Source organism: Takifugu flavidus, chromosome 15 (assembly GCF_003711565.1).
Source record: "Takifugu flavidus isolate HTHZ2018 chromosome 15, ASM371156v2, whole genome shotgun sequence".
Lineage (NCBI taxonomy): Eukaryota > Metazoa > Chordata > Actinopteri > Tetraodontiformes > Tetraodontidae > Takifugu > Takifugu flavidus.
In genome coordinates this window covers 6978855-6997536 of record NC_079534.1, presented here as the reverse complement: position 1 = coordinate 6997536, position 18682 = coordinate 6978855, and the positions used below count along the sequence as shown (strand labels likewise).

Below are 18682 nucleotides of genomic sequence, written 5' to 3'. Positions count from 1 at the left end.
TTGCTGCGGTGTAATGTTTGTCATTGGAGAGAGTGTACACTTAATACCAAGGGTTTTACAGGACAGGACCTGTTCACAATTCTGATAATCGATGTATTTTATTTTATTATTTTTTTTATTAAGATCTCTGCCAAGGAGGTAATGTGACAGTCTGTTTTAATCTGTCTGATTGTGAATGAAATAACTAAAAGTTATGAACAGATTTTACAGATCTTTAGAAAATGTTCATAATGGGCCGAGGAATAGATGAATGAATTTTGGAGATTTTCAATGAACAATGTCCTATGGCCTTCCATAAAATAGTCTACTCTGTTATACTATACTATACTACTGTATGTACTATAGTACTATTTTAATACATTGAAAATTATTCTAATCATGGTGGGATGTCGCATTGTTATGTTATCCGTATTCATTATTATTGTTGTTGTTATTATATATTAACATCAAAGACCAACACACAGTGGCATTCAAACTCGTTGCAGGTATTCTGAGTAATTGGAGTATTACTTTTTGGTGTGACTCACAGCGTTTTATTTTGCTTTACAACGTAATTGATACAAATTGCTGTCTATGTAACTTCAAGGGAACCTAGTCTGAAATGAGAGAAAATATGCAGCGGCGGACGGTTTTAAGTGATGGACCACAGGGCCCGGAATCAGCAGCCAGTGACGTAAAGGTTGAAAGGTCCAATGATGATGAGTGCAGTAGGGGAAAACTCAGAGCACAGCAGAGCTCCAATTGGGTCGAGTTACTAAGAATCCTTTACAATTTTTCAAAAAAATTAAAAATTAAAAACCGTCCATATTTTTTCAGGATATGTTGCCAACAGTAAAATAATCACGTAACAAGGCGGATGTAGAATAACAACAACAATAATAAAGAAATATATAATAAGGTACAGTAAGATTTATCAAATAATGGTGGAATTCAACGTTGCCCACCAGGTAATGTTGTTTCCATATATCTCGTTGAACAGCAAAATAATTGATTGTAGCATCAAAATGAACCTTTACCTTAAGTAAACCAATGACAGTAGAAGTATGTCACTAATTTCGTATATATCATCACTTTGTATATGATATTTGATTAATATAGCCCATGTGTTTTGTTCATAAGTCGAACGAGACCACTTTTGCCCTCAATCGGCCATTTTCGGATAGAATCGTTTAGATTCGTAAATACTAGCGCCGCGGTGCATCGTGGGGCTTGGTTGCCTCTTTCCTTTTGGTTGGTGTATTCTGAGCTAAATGAGATTCGAAAGGAAACCTTTCGTAAGCATTAACAGAATTCAGCCAGAGCCAAGACAGGTCGGATTCAACCGGCTTCTCATGTTACACATATTTCTAGTCTCTTGTTTTCAGGAATCTCAGCAAATTCAAACGTCCAGAGGTTGAAAATTTACGTGGCGACAATGGGAGTACCGAAATTTTACCGATGGATATCAGAGCGTTACCCTTGTCTCAGTGAAATTGTCAAGGAACATCAGGTAGGAAAATAGAAACAGTTCCTGATTACCGTAGCATTAGCTTAGCTTGTAGTTGGTTAGCTTGGTCAGACGAACTTGTATTTGACTTATTTAACATCGGTTTCCTTTCCCCAGACGCCTCCTTTATGCCCAGATCATATAGATAATGTAGGGTTTAGCTGTTTGTTAAACCAACGATATTGCTAGGTGCTCCATTAACTTGTCCTTTATTTTGTAACGTTCTCGCTCGTTGCTAACTTGCCGGACCGTTTAACTTTTCTGAAGGCTATATGTGTGTGTTCAGCCCGTAAGTGACCGCCAAGAAAACTCAGACGTTATTTTAAAGTGATTTTGGTGATCCAGTGGTACTATTATCGAAGTTGGTGACCCATTCTCTATCAGGGAAAATATATTTCAAAGCTTTCGCAGCTGTTTCATCAGCTGGACGTTACGTCACTTTTTGTGAGCGTTACAATGGTTTGTCAATATAAGAAGTAATCATACTTTTATAGAAATTTCACACTGTTTTGTTTTGTTTTTCTACAGATACCAGAGTTTGACAATCTCTATCTGGACATGAATGGGATCATTCATCAGTGTTCCCATCCAAATGATGAGGATGTCCATTTTCGCATCTCGGAGGAGAAGATTTTTGCTGACATCTTCCACTATGTGGAGGTTCTCTTTAGAATCATTAAGCCATGCAAGGTCTTTTTCATGGCAGTGGATGGGGTGGCACCCAGGGCAAAGATGAACCAACAGAGAGGCCGGAGATTCAGGTAGGACTGGACTTTCTTGCCAGTGTTTGTGTAGCTGCAGAGCTAATCCTAGGCTTCACAGAGTGATAGGTGCTATAAATGCATAAAATATATTCTATACATAATGCTATTATGACATTTAAATATCAATGTACCGGTAGTTAAAACACCAACGGCCTGTAGGTGATAAGTTGTGTATTATTAGTGTTTCGGTCCTGGGTTGAGACACAGCCTCCTTCTTTATATTTAATGACAGTTGCCACATATCTAGTGCATGATATCCCCCAACTGTTGACTGTGCATTGAAAAACCACATATAGAACCCCAATATGTAGCTGTGTTCATCTATTTTCCCTTCCTGATTACATAAACTAATGCACATGAGCTGGGTTTCCTCATAGTTTCTTCTGATTTGTTGTTATTTAAAAGTTGTTTACAACTGCATTCATAGCTTCCATGAATCCTGATTCTGTGTTGTGCGAGGGTTGTGGTGCCAAAGTGACAAGCCTGATAATAAAAAGAATGAGTGTATGTGTTTAGGTCTGCCAAAGAAGCAGAGGAGAAAATCAAAAAAGCTCTCGATAAAGGAGAAGTTCTCCCTACAGAGGCTCGCTTTGACTCCAACTGTATCACACCTGGTAATAAAACTGTTTAATCTTGCATAAAGTGAAAGCTTTGTCAATAGTAATCAACACAGTTATAGCAGAATGCTAAATATACTCAGTATATTGTTTGTCTAAATTGTAACTACATGATAATGTTCTGCAATCTTTAAAACTATTGATGAGATATTGAAGAATGATTCGCTGAATGAATAAATTCCTGTACACACATGAGCATTCATCCTTTTGTGCACTCATTTTGTAGGAACTGACTTCATGGCAAGACTCCAGGAGCAGCTGGAATATTTTGTCCACAACAAAGTCTCCACAGACAAGCTGTGGCAGAACGTCAGGGTTTACCTCTCTGGTCATGAGGTGCGTTAACAGCTGTTGTTAAGCTGATGTCGAAGCTGGTGTCAGTAGTAACGGCACTAATCAATGTTTGCTTTTATCTGCAGACTCCAGGCGAAGGAGAGCATAAGATTATGGAGTTCATTCGCTCTGAGAACATCAAGCCAGATCATGACCCCAACACCCGGCACTGCCTTTATGGTCTAGATGCTGACCTGGTAGGATGTCTGATCCATGGGCATAAACAAATGAGCGTGCTGGATGTCTGTCAGATACATCTTTATTGTCTTTGTCTGTAGATAATGTTGGGTTTAACAAGCCATGAGCCAAATTTCTCCCTGCTCAGAGAAGAGGTCCGTTTTGGAGGAAAAAAGTCCCAGAAGAGGTAACAGTGACTATGATATTGTTAACAGTAATAGCAATAATAATAGCTTTTAGTGTTTGAAACATGTCTCTATTCATTTCTGTTAACCCTGCTGGATTTATTTTTTCTTTGTTTGATTGGTTCAAGGATAACGGCTCCAGAGGAGACAACATTTCACTTGCTTCACTTGTCTCTGATGAGGGAATACATTGACTATGAGTTCTCTGTGCTCAGGGTGAGGACACTCGAAATTGTTTACTCTATTATTATGCAAAATCCCAGCTAAATCATGGAAATAAGATTATACAATTGTATATTTATTACTACAAAATTTTTCTACCTGCAAATTTATGGTAATGTCCTGTTTCCTGCAGAAGGTAAAGTGGGAAAAGTGGATTTAAATTAGTGTTGTATTACAATGAGTAATATTTAAATGTATTCATTAGATGATCATTTGCAGAATGCCATCATTTATTTGAAGCATATTGTCTGTGGTGCATCTGTAGTTATGCTTAATTTTGTTTTTAAGAACCACCTCGGCTCGAATTATGACTTGGAGAGGATCATCGATGACTGGATTCTAATGGGCTTCCTTGTAGGAAATGATTTTATCCCTCACCTTCCTCATCTCCACATCAGCCATGATGCCTTGCCGTTGTTATACAAGACATACATCAGTGTTCTGCCCAGTCTGGGGGGTGAGATGTGCACTCGTGCAACATCAAAACAGAACAAAGGGAAACGTATAACGTTATATGAAACACTACACAGACATGTATCAGTCAGTTGCATTCACAACTTGTAGTCTGGCTGTTGCTAATGGTTGAAAAGTTTTTACATTCGTGGTTTACATTGACCCTGCCAAGTGGAATCTGAAATCTTTTCACTTCCGTCCTAATAAATATATACCTATACAAAATTCCCCTCTGACACTGAATCATGATTAACACGAACCCCATTTACTTGGTTTTTAATTAATTCTTCTATTATTAAAAAGTTAACATGATTTTGGTAACACCTACACAACCTCATACTGGATGAAACATCTCCAGCAGGTAAATGAGTCAGACATATCAAGATTGTGCCATCACAACACCAGCCTAAATAACAGACAAACTGCAGCCGCCGTGCCCGCTCTCATTATGACAATTGAACACATAACTCAACTCTCGGCGTGCCGTCAGGTAGCTGCTGTGTTGTGAGCCTGCTGTTTCTTAAGGAAACCTCTCCCTGTTGGGGCCTGAGACCCCTCAAACATCTGTGACAGTTGTCTGTTTGCATATTTTGAGTTTTTTCTCTGTGATTTCCCCACTTTATTGAAACATTTTACTGACATGTTTTTGTCTTTTGGGATGTACATAACTCACTTAATGACATCCATGAGCAGAAAGTAACAGATTTGACTGTTTTTGTTCTTTTGATTTCAGGTTATTTAAATGAAAATGGTAATCTGAACCTGAAGAACTTTGAGAAATACATAGAGAAACTTGCTGAGGTGAGAAGACACTTCCTAAATATGATGGCTAATATCCAGATCTCTGTCTAAGATCTGTTCACTGATGGATTCAGATATTTAGTGTGACAGTAAAGCATCTACAGTGACTGCTGAATAAATTAAATACTTTTTAAACAGTAGAACAGTCTTATTCTGCATCTTCCTTGACAGATCCTTCTCTCTTCCAGTTTGACAGGGAACATTTTAGTGAGGTCTTTGTTGACCTGAAGTGGTTTGAGAGTAAAGTTGGTAACAAGTATCTGAATGAAGCGGCTGGATTAGCAGCAGAGAAGGAAGCTGCCATCCAAGCCACAGTCATGGAGGTCTGCACTTCTGTCAGTCTTATTTTAATAAACACGTTCAGTCCTGTGAGACATAAACTGTAATCTAACATTTGTCGGAAGGACTCTACTCGGTGTCTGACGGCTTCTGAAAAGCCAGCAGGGGATGATGAGGAAGAGGATGATGACTTATTTGAAACCGAGTTCAGACAGTATAAGCGCACCTACTACATGACCAAGATGGGAGTGGATGTCGTATCTGAGTGAGTATATTAACATTCAGCACTTTCACACTGACTGCATATTTGGAGAAACTTTCTTCAACAAAATTTCTGAAAGAGGAAAGGTTCGACTTCAGTTGTTTCAGGTAGAATTTACCTGATGGTGAAGGGAGCATCTTTGCATATCAAACACAGATTAAAAATGTTAATCGATGAGCAGGCTCAGACTTAGCTAATACTTAATTCGGCTGTAGTGAATGTTTTACCTGACCGGAGAGTCTTTGGAGGTGACAAACCAAAGCAGGAGGTCTTATATCCTGATGGCTGTCTGTGCAGTATACATATTGGATTAATTCTCTTATTTATGCCACATTGTTACTTTTTAAAGTAAAGTCTTGGCTGAATAATAGAAAGCCTGGATAGTGTGATGAAGTATAACATGTACCGGTACTTTAATAAAGTTAAAAAACAGCATTTGCTGCTAATAAATAGTTTTACTTATTTTTTGTTTATTTTGGCAGTGACTTCCTGGCTATGCAAGCCAAATGTTATGTTGAAGGAATCCAGTGGATCCTGCATTACTATTATCATGGAGTTCAGTCTTGGAGCTGGTGAGGTCTTCATCTCTTTTATGTTGTTCTCATTTCACCGACCTTCAGGTTATTCAGTGGTTTTTGCAGCAAACATTGTTTTGATGGGAAAATCATTTTAATGGTGGGACTTGTAGATAATGAAATAGATGTAAAACCTTTGGATGGTTAAAAGAAAAAAACAACTTCTCTTTTGAGCTTGTTTTGTTCTTTAATTTTTAATCTGAAGTGCATGTCTCCTCAGGTACTACCCCTACCACTATGCCCCGTTCTTATCAGACATCAAGAATGTAGCAGAGCTAAAGCTGACCTTTGACCTTGGGAAGCCATTTATGCCATTCCAGCAGCTCCTGGCAGTCTTGCCTGCTGCAAGCATGGAGCTGCTGCCTGAGGCTTACAGGGTAAAGCAGCTCTCATATATATGTGTTACTTGTGAACATGCACAACACCAGTATGTATATCACTGTTTCAACTTTGTTGTTGCAACAATGAATGTGAATGTGTGTTTTTGATGTTTTAGCACCTGATGAACAGTGAAAATTCACCCATCATTGAATACTACCCACATGACTTCAAGACTGATCTCAATGGCAAGCAGCAAGAATGGGAGGCTGTGGTCCTTATTCCCTTCATAGATGAGGTATACACAAATGCACAATTTCATTTAAAACATTTACAGTCATGTTTGTAACTGAAACGCAAAGATGAGTGTGTGATATATATATAAAATACTAGAAGAGGTGTTGTAAATGCTTGTGTAGTTAAAATGGAGATGTGGTGGCTTTAAAACTGAATCTTAAAGGCACAAAATCAGTGTAAACCACTGTATTTGTGTCTCAGAGGTGCTTACTGGCAGCAATGGAGCCCTGGAATCACCAGCTGACTAAACAGGAGAGGAGCAGGAATTGTCACACAGAGTGTGCAGTGTATTCCTATGACCCAGAGGCAGACTTTAAATACTCCTCTACTCTACCTCAATTATTCCCTGACATCATACGCTGCCATGTCAAGTAAGTATGCACAACACATAAAACAGTTTACCAATTATACCAATTTAAGTAACTGGGACTCTGAAGTTTCTTGCTGGTGGATTAACACTGATTAAATTTTCAGGAAAGAGCACATTCCTATGGATGCCTGGCAAGTTCCAATGAACCATGTCAGAAGAGCCATTGACCGCTCAGCTCTGTATTTCTGTGGTTTCCCCACGCTACAACACATAAAACACAAGGTGAATTATGGTATGGATGTAATTGCAGTTGTGATTATTTTGTTCATTATATGTGCAGCCCTACACGTGCTGCTACACAACGTCAGGTGAAAAGATGTGTCTTGGATTTGCTTATTTGTCTTACTTGATGGAAAAATCTACAGAAACTCCCCTGATATTAGCATTAAGAAAAAAATCATTGAAATTTAAAAAAAAGGAAGTTCAGAATTAAAAAAAAAAATAATAAAAGATTAAATGTTGATGGTTTTTTTATTAAGCATAAATTTAAATAATAAAAATTTAAGATGCTTTGGAGCAATCTTATTTTGAATCAAACACAACTGGTCATTTATAAGAGCTGCTTCAACTGAAGTTTTGTTGCCCTATTAAATGTTAACTTAATGGAGACATAATTGTGTTGAAGCTGGTGCATTGTGTATCAGCATCATGCAGTTGTACATCATGTACATGCACTTTAATAATGTGCTTGGGTGGTTTTTGCAGGCAGTACATGTTAAAATAGGGTGGCAAAAACAAATCACTGCTATTCAATGTCTTGGTGCCTTTTAGTTTTACAGGAAGAAGATTGGAGTGGTTGTGTTTCAACAGAGCAGCCGTGGTGAGAACACCATACTGGACATTCTTCCCAGTAATGAAGAGGAGACGGTGAGCTTTGGACTGCTGTTGTGTGGATACTGTTTGTAAAGTCACCCCCACAAACATTAAGAAATGTTGTTTTTGTCGCAGTAAATGTGCGAACTAAAAAGTCTGTTAGATATTTATAGAATTGCATATGTATTGAGCTAGAATGCCGGTCACGTCCTGTGTTAGACTTATATGGCATTCATCTCCCTGTTGTCTCTTTACCCTTGTCCTGTCCTTAGGTTTGTGATGATGTTACTGCACAGGTTTTGGGTACATCGGTGTTTGTCAACTGGCCACATCTGGAGGAAGCTCGCATTGTTGCAGTATCTGATGGAGAAGTCAGGTAAGAAAACACTATAGGACATCACATACTATGTGGATTTTTTGTTGTATAGTGTTTTCTGTGAAATAGTGTTGATAGGTATAGGTAGAGAGACATGCCCAATAAAATGTAAAACACTATAACACACCTTTGTTTAGCATCCAGCAACTTCTGGTAGTTTTTAAGTCTTTTTTCATATTGTCAGGTTTTGTCTGGACGAACCACCTGGTCTCCAGAGAATGTACAATAGAGCTTCTACTCCTCCTCCCACCAAAGTTACCTGCCTGTCAGACAAGGAGCAGAAGGACTGGGTGAAGGACGTCCAAGGAATCACTGAACAGTAAGGAGAAAAATCAGTACCTAAATACTTGAGCAGCTTTTTATTGCTAATTACTTGTTTTATTTTTTATTTTTGCAGTTTCTTGAAGAGGAAAGGCATTGTTGTCAACGAGACAGCAGTGCTTTTATATGGCCAGTTACTAACGGGAAGGAAATATGTTCCCAAAGCCAATGGCATTGTGGAAATAGAGAAACAATGGGCCAAGCAGGTCCTCCCTTTTGCCTACCAGACTGTGGTTAAGGTACTTGCTAACTCACAAAACAGAAACAAATAAATAGAACTTACTCAAACTTCTAAACTGGTTAAAGAAGCAGCAAATTCCAGCTCAGACTACCATAATGGCATTGTCTAACTTTGAAGTGCTCCTTAAAAGGTGGAGAGAGTGCATAAAAGTTGAGCGCATATTAGCGCAATGTTGGTTGTCTCTGAAGCTGACTAATGACTTCAAGAAAGAATTTAAAAAGATTGCTGCGTAGGCATATTTTCTATGATTACTGCAGCAAAATAGGAAACTGGACTTAATTGAAATTTTTTGCTAAGTTAATAATTTTTGAGCATTTTAACAAGAATATTCATATCCTTTTTTATAGTCACGGTATATTGATTAATTCTTAAGGCATACTTTCTTTATCTTCTCAGGACATTAAAGCCATTTACTCATCTTTGCCCTGCTACAAGAGTTTAGATGAGCTCTTCCCTCCAACAACCACTGTCTTCATGGTGGGGAACCCCTACTATGGTGCCATGGGTGAGGTATGTCACTACCTTCTATCAGAGGGTCATGAGTTCATACAAAGTTGGAAAACCTCTGCTCACAATTAAAATGGTCTGAAATAAGTGCTGTAGAAACTGATTTGATCCAAAGTTATGCATTATGAGCTGTCACCTTATTTAGACCTGTGTTTGCCATAAAGAAATCTGATCCAGTCCATTAAATCAAGATTGAGTTTGATTAAGATTCAGAACCACCTTAAAGAAAATAAATGACAGAACCTGAATGATCGACATGACTGTGACAACAAAGAGTCTAAATACTAATATCCGTGTTATATTTCAGTTTTCTTTCTATCAATTTATGAAAATTTCTTATTCTGTGTTTGGACTGACCTCCTAAAGTACTGAGCGTAGACTAATGAGGGGGAACAATGATAAAAACATGTTAAAATGATGAAAAAAAAAATTCACATTGGGGTTCACCATTAGAATGATTAAATTTTTTTTACAGGGACTGAATACTTTGCACACGCACTTCATTTATTGTTTTCTTGATTGCTGTTTTCCCTTGTGGGTTCTCTGGGAGGGCAGGGTACATTCCCAGAACCAGTCGCAGGGCCCTATGCGAGCGTTTAGTGGTTTGGTACCTTGATCAAGGGCACTACAGCGGTGTTTTGAAGGTGTCCTGGCAGCTTCTCCTGCTAGCAGCGCACCTTCCAAATTATGCCCGCTTGAACTGAGAGCCCTCTGCTTCTCTAGCCAGTCCCCTACAGAGTGCACTGACCCCATGCTGTATGTGTGTCCAAAAGGATTACAGTATTTTATTTTGAGTGAGGTTGAGGAGGGATTTTTCAGTGTCGTATTTGGCTTTTTGAAATATCTACTGAATGTGTGTTTCACAGGTGCAGGATTCTAGTGATGTCATCAAAGAAGGTCGAGTGCGTGTGGTTTTCAGCATACCACAGGAACCACAGCTGGAGATGCTCATCCAGAATCAACACGTAAGAAAACATGCACACAGGGAGTAAACGGGTCGGTTAAAGTTATAGACTGAAATGCAGAAGTATTTGAACAGTGGCAGTTTCGTTCCGCTGACAGTGCAGTTCAGTCGATGATGTGTGTGGACTCCAGAATTAAAGTAGCCTTTGACTGAATTTTTTTGTCGTGTCTACTGTAAAGTCTCTGGTTGCAATTACTTTGTTTTGTCCAAATACTGTACATCGAGCCTGAAAATAAAGGGACTCTTCATAAAAGCGTACACATTAAAAAGTCACATTTTGAGTAACATTTTAAATTAATTTGAATGGCATTTAATAGGAAAATGGACTGTGCTGTAGTTAGTGCTGTGATCTCACAGTAAAAAGGTTCTCCAGGGGCTTTTCTATGTGGAGTTTACCTTGGCACTAACTGGCACCAAGTACCTTTGGTGGGAATGTGAGAGTTGTTTGTTTCTGTATGTCAACCCTTTATTTGGTTCATCCGCCATTTTCAGCTTACATAGTTAAATCTTTCTGTCTGTGTCTCTTGTAGAAGTATTGTGTGAGATACAGTCCTGGATATGTTCTGGCATCCCGTCTTGGCATCAGCAGCAACCTCGTTTCTCGCTTCTCAGGATGCATCTTAATTGGCAGAGGCTCTAAAAAGAAGTGGGTGTTCAGCTTGCAATGGTTCACACAATTGCTGAGATGATATCATGACCAACTATCATGACAAACTTTACTCCATCTGAGCTTCCCCTCCAGACTAATGTCATCTTCATTGTTTGTAGTCCCTGTGGGGAGCATAGAACTAACATTGGCCTGAATCTGAAGTTCAACAAGAAGAATGAGGAGGTTCCTGGTTACACCAAGAGAACTGAGAAGGAGTGGCTCTACTCTGCTGCTGTAGAGGAATTGCTGGCTGAATACTTGGACAGGTAGAAATAATGTCTCACTATATTGGTTCATGTTCATCTGTTTGTTTTTAAATTTCTATTTAAAGAGATTTACTGCTTTTATAGGTTCTCTGAAGTATTTCACTCTGTGTCCAAGAACACTCATGATGATATTTTTTATGAAGATGATATCTGGCCTGAACTCGACCAAAATGGGTAAAATATACACACACATAGATGTCCATTTTACTGAACCCCATTTGAGTGTCGACTTATTTTCAATGCTAAACATATAGAGCAGAGAAGGTCGCTGAGATCACTTCATGGTTGAAGAGTCACCCAGTGAGCTCCGTTACCAGAACGTCCTGTGAACTGCAAGTGTTAGACGCTGCCATTGTGGAGAGGATTGGGGAGGCAGTGGAGAAGGCCAAGGTGACCGGCGTACAAACATTACACTTCAGTGCCATATTTCATCGGGGATCCTCCCTCAATTCTCAAACCACTGTCTCATTTCATGTAGGTAAAGAAGAGCTCCAAGAAAGTGCGTGTGACGGTGAAGCCTCATCTCCTTTTCAGAGTGAGTACCTTTTGTCTTTAATGGTCCTTTTTGACCCACTAGGTCTATAGCCCATGCACATTTATAAATGTTTGTTTGTCTGCAGCCATTAGAGCAGCAGCAAGGTGTGGTTCCTGACCTGGATGCAGAGTATCGTCTGTTTGACAGAGTTGTCAATGTCAGAGAAAGCTTTACTGTCCCACTGGGCCTCAAGGGAACAATCATTGGCATTAAAGGAGGTGAGCCACAGTGTTTTCTGACCATTCAGTAACATACCAACAGCTTGTCTTCAGCCACATGTTATGTTTATATGATGGTTAAATAGTTGATGGTAACAGTAATTTTGCATCACTGAATTACAAGTAATGGATTTTACAGTGAAGGCATCAGTGCACATGCAGTTATTGTGCAGCTAATTATGATGCAGTATTTGCACTGCTCTTCCCAGTATTTTCTAAAAATATTCCTGATGACCTAATGCAGTAATTCCTCAAATATCATCATGCTTTTATTAAAATTACTTTATCTGGTGTGAGACACATTTATAGGGATATGAAGCGTATCACCATCTTAAAATAAACATTAAGATGCTTATTTCAGTTAAGTGGCTTGGTCATTTGACCGTGTTTATGTATTTCTTGTTCTCAGCGGAGCGTGAGGCAGAAGTTCTGTATGAAGTGCTTTTTGATGAAGAATTTGCTGGAGGTCTCAACATCAGGTAAAAAAAATGAGCACGAGCAAAGGAAATTGTAGTAGTAGATTTGGGGTTTTTTCCCTCACTGCTCCTTTATTCTTCAGGAGTGCGTCCTGTCGTGGCTATCGCCTCCCTCCCTGTGCTCTTATTAATATCTCCCATGGATCCAGAGCAGATCACTCCTCACACAGGCTCACTGCCATTGTCAAACCTCAGTCCACCCCAGCCGGTAGTTTCCACTCACAACGGCAGCTGGGGGGCCTGAACCACTCCCCACGGTCACCTTTTATCCCCACACAGGTGAGGGACAAACAGTCAAAAATGGTCAAAAATTCTTAGATGAGTTGTAGAGTCACACCGCTGCTCTGTTCCTCAGCAGCATAACAAGCATGGTGCGTTGAAGGCCGGCTCCCAGGGCAGCAGGAACTCCCCCTCTAATGGTCTGATGCAGAAACAACAGGGCAAGGTAAGAATGTAGTTACAGTTGTTTAGAATTCTCTCATTTACACACTTCTAACATACAAAAATGTGACTCCTTCTAGTGTTGATCTGTCTTTTCATTTTCAGAATAAGGAAATGTACAGTGATGTGTGGCAGACTCTGCAGAACTCGGGGCCTCCTCACACCCCCCCCACTCATTGGCACAACAATGTGAGTTGCAAATGTATTTTGTCATGGCGCTGTTCATCTCTAAATCCTTATCGCACAGCTATATCAATACTAGGAGACTGAGAACAAGTTCCTGTGTAATTTTATTTCTTCTCCTAAATTCTTAATTATGCTTTGATCCTAAATCACAAAAAAGTCATTAAATCACTCTCTCTAGAATAAATATTTAAATAAAAAATAAGCTACCGATCCTTGATTGTGAAGCAATGTAATTATTATTATTATTATTAGTTATTAGTATTATTATATTAGTTAGTCTTTAGTTTGCACTGTATAAGGTTTGTACTACAAGGTGCGAATTGATGAAGTCTTTAACAGCAGAAGAATGTACCTCCTCTAACACTTACACCTGCAGCACAGATGTGCTGTTCTAAATGTATGAAGGTCAAAAAGCATCCTATCCAGTAATACAATATTATCAACTCTGCAATGCAGCTAAAACATCTAACTAAACTATGTGTGTGTGTCTGTGTGTGTGTGTGTTGCAGGACAAACATTTCCAATCATGTGGGAACCAGAACTCAAACAAAACTGTGAGTAAACACCTGCACAGATCAGCATTTACAGTCAGGCTGGATAATGATTACACACATCTATTACATCTGCACATGTTGATGGACAGATTTCACTTGTGCATTATTTTATAGATTAGGAAAAACAATCAAATAAAAAGTAGTATTATGGTTCTGTGCAGCAATGTTGTTAAATCCACACTTTTTAATAAATAGATTAAAATATGGTGGATTTACTAACAGGAAATTAGTACCGGTAGCTATGACAGATTCACATCACACAATTTATTACATTTTTCAGCTAAAGGTGTGTGTGCGCTGTGAAAGGTCCTTTGGTGCACGTGTCTTTGAATTATTTATCTGTAAATGAAAGTGGACTTGAAACATTTTTCTGTGATATTTACAGGCCTCCACTGGTGTCATCAGACTCTTGAAGAAGACTGATGATGCCAATTCCGTTCAGCCGTCAGAGAACACACCTAACAAGGTGCACAAACACACATGACGTATCTCTTTGTTGCAACATTCAATCACATTAAAATGTATTGGACATTTGCTCTCTCAGATGGTCTTTTAATGGTGTGGGGACAAAATGGCCTCACTAACCCAAAATGTCCTTCCATTAGACAAAATGGCCTCACTAACCCAAAATGTCCTTCCATTAGGTTTATTTTAAATAGTACTTTAAGACTAACATGTCCTACATTGGTCACATCCTTCCTATCTGTGTTTTTATTTTCCTTTTAGCTGCATTATTTGCACGTTCAAACTGCAATGGACACTAGAAAAACAGAAAATTCAAGCTTTATGTTTTGTTTTTTTTAAAATATCGGTGTCAACATGTGCCGCTTTGCATATTCAGGCTAAGATTGAATTTGAAGAGCTGATTGCGAGTCTGAAGATCTCCAAAGATAATCAGCAGACCCCACTCCCTCCTGCTCCTCCACCCACCAGCCAGTTAGATGGCCCGTTGTCTCCTCAATCTTTTGCCATGGTAAGTTCACGTCAACAGGAACTGGTGAGGAAGATAATGGACTGCATTCTGCTTGATATCGCTGTCCTGCTCCAGCATCCAGCAAAAATAAAATTTGCATACTTGATATTTGTGTGGTAGAAGGGGACCCTGGTTCTGAAGGAGATGCTGAAGATTGATGGTGCTGGAAAAGAATGTTCCTCCTCCCAGGTGGCAGCTCACAGCAGCGAGAGGCAGCAGAACAAGAAGCAGTCGGCCAAGAAGCTGGGTATTAAACTGATTAATACTCCCCCGGTTTAGATTTACCCAACAAGAAAGGGATTTTAAGCATTGGCCGTATGGATTTGTTCCTTCCTCTTTCTCAGCAGCAAATATGAACGCCCCCCAGAGTGACCCTCCGACATCGCTGCCTCATGCTGTGCTGACCAGTAAGGTTTCAGATCTGGTGCACATCTGTGTAGCGTTAGGAATGGCACCACCAGAGTTCAACTACATCAGCAACCAACAGGTAAGAAGATCTACTCTAACTGCACCATGTAGAAAGGAAATGGACTGTAGACTACATAAAATCAGCATTTTTATTGATATTTTCTGGTAGTTGTCATCCAAACAAATATCCTGATGTTTTCACAGGGTCTCATCATCTGTCAGGTGAAGTTGTCCAACGGATTAATGGTTCACGGCCCACAGTGCCAGTCAGAAAATGACGCAAAGGAAAACGCTGCCTTCATTGCTCTTCAAAGACTGGTACACACACATACTAACATACACACACACTAGAGTGTGAAAAAGTGTTCGTGCATATCTCCCAAAGAAATGCTTTTCACTGAAATCAGCCATTCAGCATGTTTTTGTTTAAAAAGGCTATTCTTCAAAACCACAAATCTGGTTCTGATGGACATGTACTAAAAATTAGTTTTTAGATGCGCCACCAAAGTCTGTCTGTTTCTTTCCCTTTGTTTAGAGCTCGGTAGGAACAGGCTTCCCCCTGCCCCCTCCAATGTATCCTGGAATGGGTCACATACCCCAGCCATCTATACGAGGCATGCTCCCCATCTTCAACCATCAAGGTCCGTGGGTCTACCACAGTTTGGTGTTTGTTGCTCAAGATTTGATTGTTAAGCCTGCAAGAAATACGACAAATTGAGAGAAATCTGTAAACCGTGGTTTTAATTATCACATTTCTTAAGTGCATCAGATGAGTTTGTTACAATTATCTGATTATTCCCAGTTAATGGGTGTTGATGTAAATTCAATTCCATTCCATTGTCACATCTCCAATCAAGAGAAGCCGTCATGAATACAAACACAGAGTTGACAACATAATAACAAAGTCAGTTAATCCAACGATTATTCCAGATTTTACTTGCCATGCAAACATTAATTAAAAGCAGCAATTCCTGGCAAATCAAATTCTGAGGTCTTCAGCACTGTTGTGTAGAGCAAAGTAAGTTTAATAAGATCATTTGGGTGCATAATATAAGCAAAGCACTCATTTAAGAAGCCAGATTATGCAGATTATGTGTTGGTGATATCTCAGCAGGATGTTAAAATCTCACCCACTATGAGAGAGACCTCTGACCCCTAGGTCATATCCCCAACAGCTCGTCCAGCGAGCACACAATTAATCCAATTTTTATTTGAATGTATAACACATATTACTATATTATAGTAATTTCTCTCAAGGTCCAATCATTTTGTATTAAAATTCTGTACTTACACTTGATGATAATGTATAAATGAATACAAAACAGTAATAATGAGAATCTGAGTGAATGAGACTCAGATTAGATCCATTTGAGTTCAGAAGTCAGGTCTGATCACAACGCTGTCTTCCAGGTGGTCTGCTCCTGCCCCCTCAAGGATACCCCTCCTCAGCCTTGTGGGGTATGTTGCCTCCACCCAACCCCCATAATCCGCAGTTCTACGGTGCAGCAGGGGCCTTCCCAGGTAACCCCCGCCCCCAGGCTCCAGCAGGACCACCCATCGGCTCTCACAACCAGTTTACTCCTTTACAGGTGAATGACAGCCCTGTGGTGCAGCAGGTTTAGTTTCTGAAACCTTTTAAATAAGTAAATAAACTATTGTGTCTCAGGGTTGGAATCTTTTTAATGCCTTGCCTTTACTTTGATAGTGGTTTTATGGGTGTGTTTTTCTGGCGGACAGGTCACTAAGAAGCTAGTCTCCGCCAAGAAAAACCATGGGACTCAAGAGTTCTACAACGCTGCCCACACTGCAGCCAAGCGCCAGTCGGACAAAGAACAAAACCTTCAGTGTTCCCCTAAAGTCGAGCAGACACTCCAAAACGACTGCAACCCCAAAATCTCAAGTCCCGACCAGGTGACCGCCGCGCCAGCCACCGCGGCAGCGATAATGACGTCCCAACACACACCTCCTAAACAAAACGTGCCATCAAGAGGAAGCACCCCTGGCTCCGCCTCCAAGAGAAGGCACAGGAAGCTAGCTGTCAACTTCGAAGCAGCTAAAGTGTCCGAGTGAGGAGGCTCTTTGAGTCGACTCCAAACCTCAATGTGAACGTTTCTTCATTCGGACTCGGTTTCTGGCTTCAGGTGGGACGGTTTTGACGCTTTTATTTCAAAAATTCTAACCATTTTTCTCCAAGGATCGACGGTGGAATTCTATCCGTCTATTCATATTTTAATTTAACCTCAGTGTTCAACATTTGTGCTGAAAGAGAAGTGCATTCTGGGATGCAGCGTCCTGGATGGGAAGCTAAATGTACAGTTTAGTCCATCTGTTAATTCATGAAGAACATCAGGTTAGCTGATCTCCTTTGCAGACACAGGTGACTACGACCTGTTTAAAACTGCCCCGATTGTTTGCTCAGTTGAGACACTCGATCTTATCAGGAGATGTGACCTTCATTAGAACTTGATTTACACACTTTTTCTCTGCATGTCCAGTCATTCTGACCTGCTGAGATTGTTTTACTTCTTGGAATGAGTGAACCACTGCCACAGACAGGCAGGTGGCTGTGAGGAGAGCAAACCCACCTGGTTCAAAGAACCGGCTCTGTATAGTTTCTTACCCGGTCCCAAGTTCCAGGTTGCCAGATTAGGGCTGGGCTTTAGCTAGCAGCTGTGGTGACTATTTTGGATTATTCTCCCTTTGACTTTATGAAATCAAGAACACACACACGGACACGCTGTGGTGAGCAATGATTGGCTACACATCAGTTCAATCTGTTTGGAGCACTGCAGCAGAAACAATATAACTGCCGGATGCTAAAGCATCTCTGGTTCTGTTTTTAACACTGAATATACCTGAGCTTCTGACAGCAGCATTTTTCCTATTCACTCATACATTTGGAACCTGCAGAACTGATTTTAAAGTGGCCGCATTTACACAGCTCACTTGGAGTCCACTTCCTGTTTGATGGTGTTATAAAACACGAGTGGACACGCGTCTGAAAGCATTTACAGTACCCTATATGTATTTAAAGCCTTGGCATTTTATTTCTTTTTCAAGCTTTGTATTTTATGCATAACCTTTTTAATAGATAACTTTAGGGTGTTTTCAAAGCAATTAAAATAAGTCTTGTTTATAGTTGGCTTACTTGGATGTGATTTTTGTAATGAACCTAAAAACTGACTCCATGTTCAGATCTGGTGCAATAGGGGAAGTTTTTCAGAAGATCCAAGAGACCCAAGCACATCCGCTGTATCTTTTCTTTTTGGGGAAATGTAATAAAGTGAATCATCTCTAAATGAAGAGATAACTCACTCTTTGTCAGGAATGTGCTGTAAATATCATTTTAATTAAACTGAGTCTTTTGTTAATGTGCTGCATTTTTGCCTGGAACTGTGGGAGAAACATGAAGACTGAATAAATGAGGTTTCAGATCACGCTGTGCTAATATTGCTACCCGATCCCAGACACCTGCACCTCTGCTTCCCCCAACAACCAGGTAGCATCCAGCTGGTCGACGGTTCAGGGACTCACTGTTGAACAATGATTTAGGAATTACACACTGGAATTTGGAATTTAGTTAAAACAGACACATTTTCAATCAGCCCTTTGTGT

The 18682-nt window shown here is 39.8% G+C and overlaps 1 protein-coding gene across 4 annotated transcripts; it reads left to right on the top strand.

Moving 5' to 3' along the window:
• Nucleotides 1-879: 879 nt before the first annotated feature.
• xrn1 (5'-3' exoribonuclease 1) lies at nt 880-18504 on the top strand. 4 transcript variants are annotated; one of them, XM_057056558.1, is made up of 42 exons: nt 880-898; nt 1351-1489; nt 2015-2247; nt 2767-2864; nt 3094-3203; nt 3287-3397; nt 3479-3564; nt 3691-3778; nt 4073-4241; nt 4971-5038; nt 5227-5361; nt 5443-5582; nt 6062-6151; nt 6375-6531; nt 6651-6770; nt 6971-7140; nt 7244-7361; nt 7911-8006; nt 8225-8328; nt 8513-8647; nt 8726-8888; nt 9287-9400; nt 10264-10362; nt 10892-11007; nt 11130-11276; nt 11361-11450; nt 11531-11666; nt 11755-11811; nt 11897-12029; nt 12439-12508; nt 12589-12784; nt 12861-12950; nt 13052-13135; nt 13642-13686; nt 14072-14152; nt 14528-14659; nt 14780-14906; nt 15004-15146; nt 15272-15385; nt 15603-15708; nt 16478-16656; nt 16805-18504. In XM_057056558.1, the coding sequence occupies exons 2-42, from the start codon at nt 1415-1417 to the stop codon at nt 17135-17137; spliced, it is 5058 nt and encodes a 1685-aa protein (XP_056912538.1). In that variant the 5' UTR covers nt 880-898; nt 1351-1414; the 3' UTR covers nt 17138-18504. The 4 variants fall into 4 exon arrangements, with proteins under 4 accessions (XP_056912538.1, XP_056912540.1, XP_056912539.1 ...); XM_057056560.1 differs by lacking the exon at nt 880-898 and adding an exon at nt 1121-1274 and having other exon boundaries at nt 12864-12950; XM_057056559.1 differs by lacking the exon at nt 880-898 and adding an exon at nt 1121-1274 and having other exon boundaries at nt 15007-15146.
• Nucleotides 18505-18682: the final 178 nt, after the last annotated feature.